General features: G+C 45.6%; 2 protein-coding genes across 5 annotated transcripts in view; both read right to left on the bottom strand.

Moving 5' to 3' along the window:
- RPS6KA1 (ribosomal protein S6 kinase A1) overlaps positions 1-13,135 on the bottom strand; it is a 57,724-nt gene extending 44,589 nt beyond the window's left edge. For 2 of the 3 annotated variants that reach the window (XM_074562836.1, XM_074562830.1), the window contains exons 1-4: positions 11,026-13,135; positions 7,480-10,043; positions 6,512-6,635; positions 2,101-2,288 (exon numbers count right to left, since the gene is read on the bottom strand). The gene's annotated coding sequence lies outside the window, so the exon portion shown is untranslated. The remainder of the gene's footprint in view (positions 1-2,100; positions 2,289-6,511; positions 6,636-7,479; positions 10,044-11,025) is intronic. The other variant, XM_074562831.1, reaches the window with a different exon arrangement.
- A 128-nt stretch (positions 13,136-13,263) lies between these two features.
- HMGN2 (high mobility group nucleosomal binding domain 2) lies at positions 13,264-17,065 on the bottom strand. Of its 2 annotated transcripts, none has more exons than XM_074562873.1 (6): positions 16,606-17,065; positions 15,867-15,911; positions 15,473-15,502; positions 15,091-15,141; positions 14,628-14,723; positions 13,264-14,184 (listed from the first exon to the last, which is right to left on the bottom strand). In XM_074562873.1, the coding sequence occupies exons 1-6, from the start codon at positions 16,618-16,620 to the stop codon at positions 14,149-14,151; spliced, it is 273 nt and encodes a 90-aa protein (XP_074418974.1). In that variant the 5' UTR covers positions 16,621-17,065; the 3' UTR covers positions 13,264-14,148. The 2 variants fall into 2 exon arrangements, with proteins under 2 accessions (XP_074418974.1, XP_074418975.1); XM_074562874.1 differs by lacking the exon at positions 16,606-17,065 and adding an exon at positions 16,324-16,423.
- Between the last annotated feature and the right edge of the window lie 137 nt (positions 17,066-17,202).

Here is a 17,202-nt window from a genome sequence, read left to right as displayed (position 1 = left end):
TGCCACGGCAGATTGCTGGTTAGCCCAGGGCAGGATGTCGGGGTAAGAGAAACGAGGTACTGGTCTCCTCCGGGGTTTATTTCCTCATCAAAGAACAGCTATAAAAAGCGGTCCCTAACCTGAAAGCAGGGTACAAAAAGTGTTCTTTGGAGTCGAACAGCAGAGCCTGCTGTTTGGGTGAGTGTCACGGCTAAATACAGTGATTAAAACATATATACTGGCATTTTTCTGAGACAGCTGCAGGCTGGGGAGAGCTGCTGCTATGGTAAACAGAGACTCCAGATCAGCTGGATGACCCTTCTGTCAGTATTGCATTTGCTGAAAATTCAAAATGCTGCGGTTTTAGGTTGATTTTAATCAAATCCTCCTCAAATACAATTGTAGATATTATTGCCTCTGCAGCTGGCTGGCTTTTGGTTTGTAACATTTTCCTTTTCAGGGAGGTTGACAACATTTGTTAAGCCAGTTATCCCCAAAGAAGCACTTCCAAAGCAGACGTATCAAGACTGGTCCTTATCCACATTACCAGATCCAATTTTTCCTCCTTATTCCAGAAGCTGTCCAAGTGATTTTCCACCTAACCATAGAGTAACCCAGTGCTTCCACGGCTCACCATATCCATTCTTTTTACGGAAGCCAGGGAACATCTCTTGTTAACTGCCTGCTTCATGCTACGCTGCTTTTACACATATAAGGAAATGCGAAAGGCTTGCGGGCAGGAGAACTTGCACGGCTGAGTCCCAAATGCCTGCTACAATTTACAGACTCGTGTAATCTGCTTTGTGTTTACACTAAGAGAGTAGTTTAATTAGAGCGCGCAGCAACCCTCTTTGTATTTTTAAGATTGACTAATTAGTTCCATAGTTCATTGTCACCCCCACTGTACTAATAGGGAAACTGAGTCACGTTTTCAATAGGTTGTCAGGGTAGAATGCGAACTCCGCGTCCTGTCTTCTAAGCCCTAGCTCTCAATTCACAATCTCTTTTCCTCGCCTCTTCTGCTTTGTTTTTGCACTATGAAAGACGAGGTGATAGATCACCTTGTTTTGATCCCAGGGACACATTTTTCCTTAGCGTGGTACAAACATCACATTGAAGATATAAAGCAGGGGCCCTGTAAATGAGAAAACTTTGGCTGTGTTTAACAGCAGAATAACTTTTTGCTTTTCTGACAGATTTCTTTCCGTTCCTTAGCACCATGCGCGATTGCAGCTGCCTCAAATGCCAGCGTTTTCCAAGGCAGGTCCAGGCAGCGGTCGGAATGCAGGAACTACACCACAGTGGGACGAAGAGCTCCTCGGGGAGCACAGCCCAGGCAGCTCTCATCCCCCTGGATGGGGTTTGCGCAGGCTGAAGAGCAAAACACCTTTAACCTCTGCTGATACTTCCCGCAAAGGTGAGCATAGTGCTACCTTGCTCAGCTCACGTGCATTTCAGAAGGTGTCTAGCATATCTGAAACCCTTTCTTTTGCAGAATATATTGCATTTTGCCTGCTGGTTCTGCAAACCGACTATCAGTCTGCTAAGCCCATCCTGCTTCTACGTGGTATTGCTGTAAACCATGTCGTTCCTCCATGGACCAGGTCTCCTGAAGCATCTCCCGGGGAGCCCCTGGCTGAAGCACACGCAGCTCAAGCCAGGGAAGAGTTTTGCTAGTGGAATTGATTAAGCCGTTGGCTTAATTTGTGAATTTTGCACCTATCTCTCAGGAACCACTGAACTGCAGCCAAGAGGTGCCTTGAGGAGAGGGACCTGTCGGAGCCGGGATGTGCCCTAGGAAGGCAGGGGAGGCGATGGGGAATGAGCTGCGAGGCAGCGAGGCCATATCTGCTGGTTGTCATGGATACAATCGCTGCCGGTCTCCTGTATCAGTTACCTTCCCTTTCCTGGATGCAAATAACCAAGTGGTGGTTTGCTCCTCTTCCTATGCTGGCCACAACCCTCTACACCCAAACAAAAGGAGAAAATAATCTGTTTCAAACCTAGACATCCCTTCTTAACATCATCTGAGGGGAGAGTGGGAGGTGACTTGCTTTTTCAGTATTCCAACTATGTGAGTCTGATAATGCTCTGCCCAATTCCATGTGGTTCTGTCCTAACCTTTGGCTATTTCCGAGGACCTCAGAGGAGCTGTTTTCACAGTCCATTCAGCCTTCACTCTCGCTCAGCCTTTTGGATTCATGACAAGCTGTAGGGACTTGGGCTCTGCTGGCTGCACGCGCACGCTGCTGCCTTCGCACACACACACACCCAGGCACAATTCTGCAGGCTCCAGTGACTTCAGCTCCCTGTTCCAAAGGAAAAACGAGAGGTCAAGTGTGGCTCTAACTACACCTAAAACCAGCTTTTACAAAACCCCATATAAAACACAAGCAATTGCTTGCTTTATTTTTTTTTTTTAATTTTTAAAGCAGGTTTGCAGCCCAGGTGGTAAGTTATTTAGAGCGAGTTATCCAGCAAATTTTGTTTTTAATTAGCATACAGATACGCTTGTAGTTTATTTCAGTGTAGCACTATGCAAGGGAGTGATAACATGAAAGAGAAAACTATTAGAAACTGTAAACAGAAGTAAAACTGCCAGGCCTGTTTTCACTGTCCCCTAGCCAGGGAGAAAGCTGAGTAAACAACAGTGCTCTAAGTACAGTCAGTTTTTACGGTTCTTTTAGGTTTAAGAACTTGTAAACAACTGATGAGGCTTTTAAGGAGATACAAATAGATGCCCTCAGTTTTTTGCTACTTACAGAGCATACAGGTCCCAGTTTCTCCAGACAGGGCAGGGGAAAACAAAAGCACATTTCAACAGAAACCGGGCTCCAGCGAGAGGAAAATGTCATTCCAGTGTTTGCGGTCTCAAGCCTACATCATGCAACTGAACAAGTCTCATCCTGCTTAACAGAGGGCACACACAAATACCCATTCCTAATTACCCCATTCCACAGTTTGGGACGCCATCACCCAAAGTAAAAAACAAAACAAAACAAAAAACCACAGTGAATTTCAGAAATCCTGATGAGAAGCCTAAAGATCCCAGTAAACTATTTTCCTTAGAGAGAAAAAACAAACTTTATTTCTGATTTGTTCAAGACTGATACACTCACGACTGGCAGCATTTTACTTCTCAGTCCTCTTACAAAACAGAGACTGTTGCACACATCCGGCCTTGAAAAGCCACATCCCCAAAATAACCAGAGAAATAAACTTCCAAAATATGAGAAATTATCCTGACTGGGAATATTTTGGCCTAATGACCAATTGTATTACACAGGAAGACATAAGACAAGCAAGATTTTCTAGAGGTGTGGGAAAGAGGTGCCTCCACCGTTCAAGGAGAGAGAAGCAGGTCTCCAATTTTTCTTCTAGTAACACTTTGTTTTCTGTATTTTAAAAACTGATGAAGAGAGCGCAGCAGCACCGCTATGACTCAGCTGGCTTGGTCAGGTAGCAGATACATCTACACGCTGCTCAATGGTTTCCTTGTTGGGGAGTGAACAAAAGGCACAACAGGTTCAGGGATGTCAGAAACTTGGCAAAAGAAAATCTATCCATCCCTCATCAGCATTACAAAAAAAAAAAAAAAAAAAAAGATTCTGGAGTTAGTGAGGCTCTTAGATATTTCACAGTGTTGCATGTCCATGTCTCACAGCACACCGTAAAATGGTGCAGAAATACAAGGCTGGTACTTTGCTGCTCGGCTATTTCAGAATATTCCCTCTTTGCTCCCCTGGGGACATAATCAATACCTGACAGCAGAAGAGAATTTGCTAACGATGGGGGAACTTTTTGTTTCTGCTTTTTAAATTGCTCTTTTCCTCCTCTCACCTTCATGATGAGTAAAGGAAGGGAGCCTGGAGACTGCTCCTTTCCAAAAAGCGGCGCTTGTGGTTTATATTAGCAATGTAAGCACTGCCCAGCTGGGCCTTTTCTGGCTCTCAGAGGAGAGACTTGGTGCATTTCTGGGTGAGTTTACCTACAGTACTTACATCTCTGCTGATGAGGGAGGAACCACTTGATCCTTAACTAGAAAAATCCCCTTTCAGAATTATTCTCTAGGGACTATACAGGCATTCAAAGTTCAGCCCAAAGGGTTTTCTGTTAGCAGGCTAAAAATCCCCCTGCCTGATTCTTGTGTGCTGGTCGCATTTCATTGTCATACTCCCAAATTGCTCAGAAAAGATAATTTCTGTGATCAAAAGCAAGAAGCTTACTTTTATCTTTCGTCTGCTAAACTTTGTGGGCACCCATGTGATCAAAAGCCACCTCCTTGTTACGCTGCGGCTATGTCTGTCACTGTAAAGAGGGGAGGGTAGTGTTGCTCAGACAGTAAAGTTTTACCACTGGGGACTAAATATCTTTTATAGAGAAATGCCTCGCAACAGTCATATTCAAGAATTCATAAAATAAGCACATAAAAACCCCCCAAATAATCAAAGACTGCTCAGTTCACAGAAAAGCCTCCAGCACCCAGAGTGCTCAAGGGACACGTCATCACCGTTGGTGGGACCTGCCGTCTCACTCGCCCCTGCTTTGCTCAAACCTGCATCTCCAGCCACTGAGCAGCTTCAGAGACAGGTATTTTGTCACCCAATGGACAGATAAAAGCTTCAGCGGCCACTGCGTCGTATCAATAAAGGTTTTGCCAGCGGCAGTGAGGATTTTAAAAGGTTCCAACTGTGGAACATGGTTTAAGTTTTGCCACTGACTTCAGAGACAGCAAAAACGAGACTTGCATGGTAGGTAACGACTCCTTTCACCCTTTTGCTGTGGGAAATCAGATGTTCACTCACAGCCTGGTTTCAGAAAGTCCTGGCCAGACCTGCTGCCTTATTTGTCTATTTAAAGTCCGCACAGAATCGTTTTCCCCTTAACCCAAGAAGCCACTAACATAATGTTGGAGATAAATGTCCTGTGTCCTGTGGCAGCAGCCCAGCATAAGATACGATTGAAACAGGGTCAGTGCGTTGGAAATGGATAATAAATAACATCTAATGTAACGTCATTTAAACCAAAATCTTCTCTCAAATATAAGGGGTATGCTACAGTCCTTAAAATAGTAGAAGAAACACAGTGCTATTAGCTGCTAACACTCAGTAACACCGTATACTTGTTGAAAGGTAATATTGATCAACAGAGATGGAAAACAGTTTTTTGGCAGCTGTTTGCCAGCTCCATGGAAATTAATATGGGAGTCAATTACCAACGGACAAATGTCCCTTCTACAAGATCACCAGCTCACTTCTGGCACAAGCTCGCCTGCTGCCAGAAGCGTTTTGGAAGAGGAAGATACAGACAGAAACAGATGGTTTTAAATATCACTATGGCCTTAGAAATTAATTGTTCAGTAAAGTGAAAGGGTTATGTCAGAAAGCAAACCAGTCTGGATGAAGAACAGGGTAAAGTATCGGTTAGTTGCCCCTTACGGTCCTGCAGTTCTTAGCACCAGTCACGGGGAAAATTGAGCTATTTGCCTCCCAGTATAAGATGGGGACTGTGTCTGAAATGCAAAAAATCTGCAGAAGCCGAGTGTGGGTGAGGTGACGATGCTGGAAGAATCCCTCTTGCGAGGAAAGCCGGGTATTGCACGGAGATTTACATGACAACTGTGCATGGGAACCGCTGCTGGGTGAGCTGGTCTTCACCTACATCAGGTTGTGCAGCAAGCGATCTGCTCAGACGTTATTTCTTCACACCGGGCAGGAACCCAACGCCTTTGAGTTCAAAAAATAAATCATTGCACTTCTCACCGCTCTGGTGCACAAAGGCAGCGAGCGCACAAACCCAGTGCCGAGCACACAGCATGCGAGAAGGACCTTGGGATGACATTGGGGTGTTTTATCTTAAACAATCTGTTTACTCATGTGTGCAAGCCAGGCACTGCATAGAATATAACCGAGCTGGGGCCACTGCACTGCAGCCCACACTTCGGTGTGCTCGCTCGGGCGGCTGTGGGGCTGCCAGCCCCACCAGCTCCGTGAATGACAGGAGGAAAGAGTCTACCAGCATCCCCAATGCCAGGCTGTTTTCCTCCCCCGAAAAAAACCCTGAACTCAACTTAAGGCTGGCTCATCCTTGCTTTGCTGATAGAAATTGTTCGTTTACTGAGTTAATCAATAAACCAAACTCCCAAAGCATTGCCATGCAAACGGATAAGAACCCGGGTCTGCTCATTTTGCTAATCGCTGAACAATCACTGTAGGTTTGTTATCTAGAAATTAGCGGGGCATGGTGACAGGGCCTGTTTAATGGAGATGCGTGAATAAAATCTACGTCGTATTTTTCAGTAGAGTGCACACTGAGATGTCCCTGAAACATTTAGTTTCAATGTTTGGTACAACTTCATGCCACAGCATTTATACTTGTCAGTGACTGGAAATCTCTGCCTTTTCCCTAGAATTCTGGGCGGTGTTTTTCCCACTTCACCCAATAAATGCATAAATCCCCGCCCCAATCAATGCATAAATTCCCGCCCCAAGCAGGCACTGCAAACTGAAGAATAGGAATGAGTTTGGCTTACCAGGAGCTCATCTTTCAGTTTTGCACCCACTTCAAGGAAGTATCATGAAGGTGTCAAGTGCTCCACATGCAATCTTGCCAACTCTGGGAAGCAGCCACTTCCTTTCCAGCTTCACAGGCTGCTCCTTGGCAAAGGTAAACATGGAAAGCATGTGTTAGGAGGAGATAACCCAATGACTAAGGTATTTCATAATGTAAAAGGTGAAGGAAAAACAACTCTCTGCAATTGACAGCATTGCTTCAGCCCCATCCACCTTATAGGACGGCATTCTGTGAGAATTAACACCGGTAAAAGCTGCTGGCTAGCAAACTGAGCACAGAGTTTTACAGCATCAGAAAAGTCATGCTACTTAGACTTTAAGGAGCATAGTGAATTAGCACAAATATCACAATTCGATTTCCTAGATTTAGCTCGTAGAGAAAAAGCACACGCACTCAAAACACGGGCACACAAAACCAAAAGGAGACACGACAAAAAATGCAGGAAGCTTTTCCATAAAGTATTATTTCTTTGGACAATACAGTTTATTCTGTAATCTCAGATTGAAGATTCAGCAAATCTGATATAAGTAGTTTGTACCAACATGCCTAAAAGTGACCAGACTTATATGATGCCTATTTAAATCCGTGATTAATATAAAGTATCCCTTCCCCAGTTGAGGACAGATGAGCTGGATAGTAGCAGCTCTAGTTTAGGCTTAAACTTCCAGGACATGTGCCACAGCAGCTGCAATAACTGCCTGAGGAAGAGAAGGAATGGTCCAGTGATTCTTAAAATAGAATTTGGGAAGCCTAAGGTCAAAGGCTGCCTATACTGTGGATAGGCTCCTGTGAGATGTCAGCTATGCCTGTAAACTAACAATGAATTGAGCACTCTGTCTGGATTTCAAGCAAAAACATAACAAAAACCGGAAAGCGCTCCCATACTGTGATGTATAGATACATCAGCGAGGCTCAGAGGAGACTCACCCTGCTCAGGTGATTATCGTTTGTCTAACGCTGATCCTCTGAAGGTGGCAGATGAGCAGGGCGATGGAGGTTGCTGCGGGAGTGCTTCTCCCACTTTCTAAAAGCAAGTAACGCACATTAGATTGGTATAAATCAGGATAAACCAGGCTTCAGTCTCCCAAGTTTACTACCAGGTGGCTTGTGCTGCATTTGGACGCTGCCTGCCGTTATTGCCTTCCGAGCACCGATTCTGTGTTTCCTGGTACCACCGTGTGGTGAAGGGAAGGAACAGGCTGTTAATCAAAGCGGTAGTTAATGAGATAAACAGCACTACACAAATCCCCGAGTCCACTGGGCTGTGGCAGGGAGGTACCGTGAGGCTGCCAAACCCAGCCTGCCCCCCTGCCAGCACGCCTCGGATCCAGGATACTTTTGAAACCATGCAAGAGAAATTAATCGAGTATCAATGGAATTCTCCTTCCTTGATTTCTGCAGGGCTTGCCAAGAAGGAAGCTAATTTGGTCAAGGTACGGCAGGGAAACGTGGGCATCTCGAACCAGGCTGCAGTCCAACAAAACCTATTCACCCAACACCCACAGCATAGTAACAATCTCTGGTATTATCTCCAGTAAGAAGGAAATGACAAGAAAAAAGAATTTAATTGCCTAAGTTTACAATCAGTCCTCAGGCTAGACCGAGAACCCCTAATACTACATACAGTTCTTATCTAACACTTGTTTCGATCAACAATAAGCACCGAGATACCACTTTGTTAGAATAAAGGCACACAAAATCTCCTGTCTGGGCAATGCTAAAACAGTAATCTAGTGTAACTAGATTAATAGTAATCTAATAGTAACTCCTCTCTCGCTTTGTGATTGCAGTATGCACAGCAACCAACAAGCCTGAGAGCGGGGGAGGGCTGTTGCCCGGAGGGAAATTTGTTAAAAGATCCAAAAGTAAACTCGGTGGGATAATTGAGTAAGATAAAACGAAATCCACGATCGAATCTGTTTAGAAGGGGAAGCCTAGAAAGTTTGGGGTTTAAGCATCCAGTAGCAAAATGCAAAGTCTTCCAGTAGCTGCAGGTGCTTCGGGAGGCGGAGCGATGAGATGTTACGCACCCGGGTCATCTGCAGCCTCTGTAGGACCATTCCTTCTGTGTCGTCTTAGTATCTTCTCCAGGCTGGCGTTACGCACCGAAGGTGATGAGATGTTCTTGTTTGGAGGTTTTAATGCATTTTAATAGATCTCACATTTAGCAAGTTTTCCCTTATGTTTTCTGTTGCTAACTCATAGATTTACTGGCACCTGAAAAATTCCCTTTGCAAGGAGATGGTTAAAAACCAAAATTGTTAAAATAGTTTAAAACAAACAAACAAAAAAGCCCAGCCTTTCATGCAGAAGTCTTCCTAATGTCAATTTACCAAAGCTCTTTATTAGTCGGTATCTCCTCCTCATTAGCCTTAATCGAACTTTACTCAGCACCAGCTTCCCCTGTGCCATCTCCTTCCCATCCCTTGCCAACACGGACGGCCTCGCCTTGTAAATTGTGAGTTTAACTATAGCTCCATTTCATCCCTATGAGCTGCAGGATAAGGACCCATTTCTCAGAAATTACAGTCAGCAGTATTAGTCCCTGGGTACGGTATTACCATATCTGGGATGATTTAGGGACAATGAAATCCCTGTGCCATCAAGCTCGGCGATTCTTCAGGCACAAATGATCCTGCAACTCAATATTCACCGGGCGTGCTCACTGAAATTTAGTACGCTTTCCTTCCCTGCTCCTTTTCATACCCACCCATGGCAGGGCTCGGCCAACACGAGGAGTATACTGTCACTTTTTCCAAATATAATGGAGCTCCGCGAGTGCAAGATGAAAACCGCTGAAGGAGGGAATTATCCTGAAACTCAAAACTGTTAATCCAAGTGCACTGCATTAGGAGGAGGGGGGACAGGAGTTTGTCATTCCCGGGGAGTCTTCATTTGTTCTTGTGCCTTTTTTAGCCCAAAATAAAACCACAGTTGGGGTAAAGATGGTTCTGCAGGATTACCGTAACTAGCTCACGTTAACTTCTGCTCAGTTTTAATTGTCACTTAGAACACTGCTTTTGGGGGGTCCAGAGACTTTGCTCTATCGTTTCTCAGTAATCTAAAAGTTCTTAAGACCCCAGCAAAAATCTGAAGTATTAGGAAAACAAGAATCATCCACAGGCTCCGCTGGAAGCCTGCCAAAGGTCTCAGCACCATTAAGAACTCGGCAATCTTGCCTATTAAGAGGCAAATAAATGAAAACAGCAGCTTGAGTCTATTTCCCAGACAATTTGTGCTGAAATTAATAAACTGAGAAACAATTTAGTGACACAGCCACTAATTTCACGTAGATTTAAACCACGCTGGTACGCAGCTACTTCTTCAAGGCTTGATAAGGAACACGGAACCTACTCATTCGCCTTTCTATTGCCACCGGTGATTTTCTGGATCCTGCACGTGGCTGTTCCCCTTTGCATATGAGCAGCTGGATTCCTCCAGCATATCGCAACAGGCTTCTGGTTCATCGTCTGTCTCTTCCACAAGTTTTTCTGCAAGAGGACAGATAAAATGAAGGAGGGAAAGGTATCAGACAGCAGAACAAGAAAAATTATCGTGTAAATTGACAGCGAATGTTAGAACTGGGGTAATTGGCAGAAAGACAAAAAGCTTTTGTGTCTTAGTACAGGTCACATCTGTCGTACCCCGCGCTGCCCAACAGCCCAGCCCAGCTTTCAAGACATGCAGTAACCACCAAAGACGAAGCTGTTTGAACATCACCAGGATCCCAGTGCACTTTTACCCTTCCAAAATTTCATTGCCGGTCCTCAAAATATCAATATTTGAGAAGTATTGAAGGCTAGCGGTCAAAAAAACAGAGGATGATGTCTTCCACAAGAGACCAATTCCTCGATAAGATACTCCAGCAGAGCCCAAGAATGCAACCGAGCTCTGACTGTCTCTACACCTCGTACTTGTATTTTTTACCTAAAGTTAGTGCAATCCATGGTCTTTCCTATTCATCAGCTGCAAGCGGGAACTGTCGTGCATACCCAGGTTTGTCAAAGCTCAGATCCTCAGTTTGATTTAAAATAGGACGTTCTCTGTCTTTTAAGTTAGAAAATAATTGCACATTACTGCGTAGCACCGCTGCCCTTCAACAGGGTGGTTTTTAGCGTTAGCGTTGTTTCCATCAAGCCCCGGTGGTCTCCAGTCATTTTTTTTTATAAACTCAAACAAATAGGACAAAACACATGCTAATGCAAAGACCACCTGACAGGCCAGCTTTTTAAATGCACCCGGCAGCATAAATCACATTCCCAGACAATACACAGAGACAATTTTCCATGTAAAATGATTACGATTTAACAGAAAAACTTATTTTTAGCTTAAGGCGTTCTGGCAGCTGGGGATGCAGATTTGTGGCTGTTCTAACCACTAAACAAGCACGGATTGCAGCACAGCGTTGCCTGCTCTTTAGCTTTTAATTTACAGAACTAATTAGTTGGATTTACTGTGTTTAGCATCCCTTACCCTGTATTTGCTTCAGGAGAAATAGATGAGCCTTGCGTGTCAAGTCAAGCCCAATAAGCCAATAACTCCAGCACAAGGGCACGTCCAGTGGGAAGTACCTCGGATGTAGCACGAGGTGGGTATCTCGCAGCACCGAATATACGCAGCACTTCATGTAGAACCCTCGCCTCGCCACGGCACAGATCATCCTGGCAGGTTGAAACTTCTCCAGCAAGCTTTACAGGTAGGGAGGAGAGGGGACATTCTGATCAGCAAGTAGATTCCAGACCAGGATAAAGGAAAATACAGGAGTTTTGTAGCAAAAAATGAAAGCATCAACACTTTCCAAACCGTATTACAGGATCAGCATGGAGTAACATGTGTGGCAGAGACATTAAGGCAGTCGATTCGGTACACGCGAGATGTAGTGAGGTTTGGGAGTTCACCGGTTGCAGTAAGACAGCACGGCTGAGGAGCTACAGAGAAACTTAGGTGGCAATTACCACATGAAATAATAATTTTCCTCCTCGGCTGGGGAAGATGCCCTGCACAGTAACACACAGGACAGCAACACACAGCTTAGACTTCTAGGTATTGAAAAGATTAAGTAATAGTTAAGTAGTAAGTTCTTCAACAACAACAACAAAAAAAAACACCTGCAATTACACTTCATTAGCAGTATTTTATTGAATGACTAGGGGCTGAAGAGACCTTCCAACCACAAAGACGTTCGCAGAGAACACCGGAGCATTCCAGCTGGCAACTGGGCCAGCAGCAACCCGCTCAAAAGCCGCTTCATTTAGAACTGCTCATTCTCTTTGTAGAAGCCCAACACCACAAGGCTCTACAAAAGCAAGGTAGGCCATTTCAGAAGTTCTGATTTAAAAACATTTAATTAGAGTATTGTTTTAATGTAATCATTTCATTATTATTGGATGAAATTCTGATTTCACCACCCAGAAAGTGCTTACAGTGTCACCCAGACCAAGTCTCGGACTGTTCCACAGCCTCAAGGCTCATCTCCCTCTTGTACTTGAGACTTCAGAGTCATGGGGAAACCCAGAGTTCAAACCCTGCAACGAGTCTCTTCCGCAGGACGAGGCAGAGCAGACCAGAGCCATGTCACAACACCCTAACGGCCTTTTTCTCATAAATCTGAAAACTCACTTTCTGCTTTTCTCTCATCATCTCAACCACAGTTTCTCACAAGCTGGTTCTCTCGGAGAAGGCCCTCGACAGTTCAGGCCTCTTCTCCCTCTTTCCGTTACTGTGACATCCTACCCCTTGGTTGCTCGAGTAATTGTCAGTATTTTTGTCGGTCGTTTCTAAGCTACTGCTTTCTGGGTGGGGTACATGCATGGTTATTAAACATTATTTTTCTTACATTTGCTAAGGCAAATTAAGACATAGCAGCTGTGATAATGCAGAAAAAAAATTCCTATTGGTACATTTCTAACTGGCTGTTTTCTGTATGTCCAGCCATTCTGGAGTATTTCTAGCACTCTACACACACCAAAGATTTCTGGATGTGGAGCTCCACCCTGTCCGTTTTCATTGGATTCCCTCTGAAAACAGCACGGGAACGGACACTGAAGCCCCAGAAAAGGCCAAGCAGAGGTAGAAAAAATATTCCATCTGAGAAAGTTACCAAAGGGGACATTCACACATTAGGGTTTTTGGTTTGGCTCTGCTCTACAGTGTAAAGTAGCAACTATAAAAATGGTGCATTTTTACTCAACAAATCTTGTTTCCTGCTTAGTCACTACCACTGCAAAGTCTGTATTTGATTAGCAGAAGCAACAATATTCAAGCTTAAGTGCAGAAATGTAACACATAATCAGTTTTATGGAGCTAGTTCTGGTTTCACTACCAAGAAAACCTCACCAAAATTTATTTTTCTACACAGCGACTGCAAGATTGCTATATTCTTCCCCTTTTTGTATAGTACTGCTTTTTAGACAATAATGAAGATAATTTATCTCAGTAGATTCACTTACACGCTCCATTTTGGGACACCTAAATAAGCCAAGAGTTTCAAAACACCCTGCAGCGATCTAGCTTTTAGGTAAGGAAATACCGCTTTTTCCTTGTGAATTAAGACTGAATTAATTATCTGAATTAAGATGCTTAAAACAAATCCTTGGCCATTAGCAAAACATCGCCTCAATACAAACGCATACATGTACACAGCAAGTATTCTTCTGCCACTAACCACATGAGAGATGAAATAAAGGCAAGAGAAATTAGAAAGGCATTAAGAACAGTCCAAGCCAAACCGTATCCAGCTTTATTAAAGGTACTTTTCATAAACAATCATGGTAATTTAGGCAGGACATGGGCTACAATCTGCAACATTTTACAACAACCGTCAAACTCCCCTCCCTTTATGGACTACCAAAACGTAAAAGTTGCTATAAAACCGAAGAAATCGTCATTTCATACTTGTAGAGGGAAAAGTTTAGAGTGAGGGTGGACACTTTCACATTTAGCATGTTGTTTAACAACTCTTCACAAACCTACCCTGACTTTTAGAGGAAAAAAAAAATTAAAATGAAGGTTTTCTTAGTCTGAAGATCCACAATATAAAAGAGGAAGTACAGCTCCTTTTAGAGCTGTTTTATCCCATTAGACACCAGAAGTCTGGGTCACCTGACAATGCATTTGGAGTAGTAAGTCCAAAAATGCCGGTTTTGCCGTATTTTGGAGTGATAGGCTCTAGGCAAACAACGAGGATGCGAAAGGAAATACAGAGGACATTACAAACTGCGGTTTTCAAGTCGGCAAAAGGCATCTTGGGAGCTCCGATGTTCACTCGGATGCACTTCACAGAACTAAGCGGACGTGCAGCACGGAGGAATCCCTTCCTCCTCTATTCAGGAAGAGCCCTGCTTCCAAAACCCAGGGGACAGGGAAAGCTTTTCTGATTAAAATTTAGGTTCCGAGAAATAGACTAAGTGACATTTGTTCCCACTGCCCCGCCCCCCCCTCCCCCCCCCAACCACAACATCGAAGCGGTCTGTGTGCTAACAACATAGCTTAAAAAAAAGTAAACCAAAATTCTGCATTGTTATAAAACTTGATAAAAAATAGTATTTCAAACTGTACAGTCACCAGAAGTACACAGTTATCAAAAATTCACACATTTTACTTGGCTTCACCAGCACCTTCGGCTTTCTGTGCCTAAAAGAAAAAGGGGAACCAGTCAATATAGAGCACGCACTTGCGCCAACAACCGATAATTCATTTTTCTAAATAAGATTTCTTCTGTTCAGAGAACTGCTCTTTGGCCTGCACCATAGTAATTTTTAACAAAATGAAATCTAACATTCGAGGAACCATAAAACTCAAGCTGAAGTTGCTTTATTAGGTGCAAACTTTATGCACTTTCAGAACAGTAACTTTCATGTGGCAATTTCAACTGGCAAACAGACAACTTTAACTCTTCACCAACCAAGCAACACCCCCCTCCCTATCTGTTGATGTGTTGTTTGTGTCATAAGCAACAGGTCTAAACGATCAAGCAGTAATTCCTCGTCATTAGCGCAAGCCTAGACCTGTCTATGTTTGATACAGAACAAAATAATAGTCTGGCACGAGACAAGCTGCCAGACCCATTGTTATACCTGATCTGTTTTGGCATCTCCGTTTTCTGCAGGGTTGTTTCCCTCCTTGCCAGCATCAGCTTTCCCCTTCTTTCCCTTGGGCAACTTCTCGCTCTTCTGTAAACATAAGATGACGTACACCATTACAATTACCAACATCCACTTATTAAGCCACAAGAATCCAAAAACTAGAATGGTAAAAAAAAAAAATCAATACTGGATGTTGGCCCAAGAAGAATGCAAACACACAAATGTTTCCATGTTTAAGAGATTGACAACAACAGTGAAGAGTCTTCACTTTGGCATTTTTTATTCAAGTTTTGTAAAATTCAAAAGTTTTCAGTGCAACTTTACAGAAGTGACGATGCAGCTCGATTTCATCACTACATATGCTGTAATTCAAAGTTTTATTAGTTATTACCAGACAAATCTAAACCTCGTAACCCATTTATCTCTCAGTAACAGCACCGACACAACAGCTCACCTTTGGAGCTGCCTTTTTAGGTTTAGGCTCTGGCTTCGGAGGAGCAGGCTTCTGCAAGTGAGGAAAAAAACCTTGTGTTATTCAAATTAAAAATTTTAAGAGACACATACTACTTCTTTAAAAAAAAACATTCAACAGGAGCAGTTTAGTTGTAGGAAAGCAAATACAAACATTTGAAATTGAAATACTTACTTGATTTGTCAATTATTCTACCAGTCCCATAACACCACACAATGGGGCAGTTCGTTAAGCCAGTCACTCTCTTTCAACTGAACAATGTGTCTCTCCAGAATACCTACAGCTCTCACAGATGCAGTACCTCATAACTCTGCCTAGAACTACCAGGTGTTGTGACATCTCTGCTCAACAAGAGAATACTCACAGCGGATAACCTCGCCGACCTCCGCTGTGGCTGTTAAAAAAGGAAAATGATTGACTTCAACATGTCAAAGTATAAACTCCCAAAGTCATAAACAAACTCCCATTTCAAAGTAGTAAAATCCCATAACTAATGTTTAAGGTTTTATTTAACTTTTTCCCCATTCTCAAGAAATATGGAACTATCCCAGTTTATATCACTGCTAACAGTATTAAGTTAGCAGTTCAGGAGATTTTTCATGGTTAAGGTTAACAGTAAGTACTTTGAAAAGTCAAGAATCAACGGAGACCAACCCTCCACCCCCCTCCCCAATTCTTCTATTTTGATGAAGTCAAACCTCATCTTCCAACGCAAACACTTTAATGATCCAACTTTCTCAAAATACTGAACTTCTTACCTCATCCTTAACTTTGGCCTTATCGCCCTTGGTATCTCCTTCAGCCTAGGACGGGAAACACAAGTCGTACCGGGGAGTTACGGGGAGGCTCCCTCAGCACCCCCATCCCCGCAACAGCCGTTATTTTTACACACACCCCCCCCAATCCGCAAAGGGAACATTTCCAAACGGCAGCGGGAGGGTGCCAGGCCTTCACCGCGCCCCGGAGGCCGCGACGATTCGGGGAGGGGCCGGAGGCCGCGTCGGGAGCGATGGGGCGGCCGAGCCCCCCCTCCCCGGGGGCGGGATGGGGGGGGATGAAGCGGCACTGCCCCTTCAGGGCGGCCCCACTCCCGCCCACGGCTGCCCTCCCCTCGGTGGGGGCGGCGGTTTTGGCGGCAAAGCGGCCCTGCCGCTTCCCGCCCTTTCCCGCCCCACCGGCGCTCCCCTCCCCCCGCCGCCCTCTCCTCACACCGACCTCCCGCCAAAACCAACCGGATCGCACCGGCGCCGCCGCTCGGCGCGCGCCCCTCCCCCGCGGCCGTTAACCGAGCGCGCCCGTTAACGGTCCCCGCGCCGCCCCGCCCCCTCCCCCCCCCTCACCGCGGCCGCACAACCGTTACCGCCCCGGAGCTGGGGGGGTTGGGAACCATAGTCCCGCCCCCCCCCCCCCCTTCACCGTTCCTCAGGGAAGCCGAGGGGGGGGTGGGGGTGGGCCGCGAGACGGTAGGCCCCGAGGGGCCCGGCGGGCGCCACGTACCTTTCTCTTCGGCATGGCTCCGCGCGGGCGCGTTGTGCGTGAGGGAAAAGGGAGTGGGGGGGTGGTGGGGGGGGAAAGAGAGAGGGAGCGCTGTCGGCGTGAGGGGGTGGAGAGGGTGAGGGACGCCCTCGGTGCGGCGAGAAGCTGAGGGGAGGGGAGGGGGGGGGAGAAGGGGAAGGGGAAGGGGGGGGGAAGAAGAAGGGCTGGGAGCGGCGGTACGGCGCGGTTCGGTGCGGGGCGGGCTCCCTCCCTGCCGGCTGCGCTGTGCTGGCCGCCCGACCCCCCACTACATTCGAATCGGGTGTTTATAAAGTTTTATATAGAGCCGGACGCGGCCCAACCGGTTCCAGCCGGATCCCCACCGCCCCGCCCGCCCATTGGACGGCGGGGGTCACGTGGGGTGGGGCCAGTCGGGGATGGGGGGGGGGGGGACGCGCTGAGGAGGTGGCGCGCGCGCAGCGGGGCCTCGCGCCCCCTCCCCCCCCCCCCCCCATATTCCGCCGGCGGGAAACACCCCGGGGGGTAGAAGGCAAAAATAAGGGGGAAAAGAGAAAAAACGGGACTGACAGGGGATACCCCCCCCCACACACACACCGG

This window comes from Larus michahellis, chromosome 19, assembly GCF_964199755.1.
Source record: "Larus michahellis chromosome 19, bLarMic1.1, whole genome shotgun sequence".
Taxonomy (NCBI): domain Eukaryota; kingdom Metazoa; phylum Chordata; class Aves; order Charadriiformes; family Laridae; genus Larus; species Larus michahellis.
Note: the sequence above shows the minus strand (reverse complement) of the source record. Positions and strands in the feature narration are given on the sequence as shown.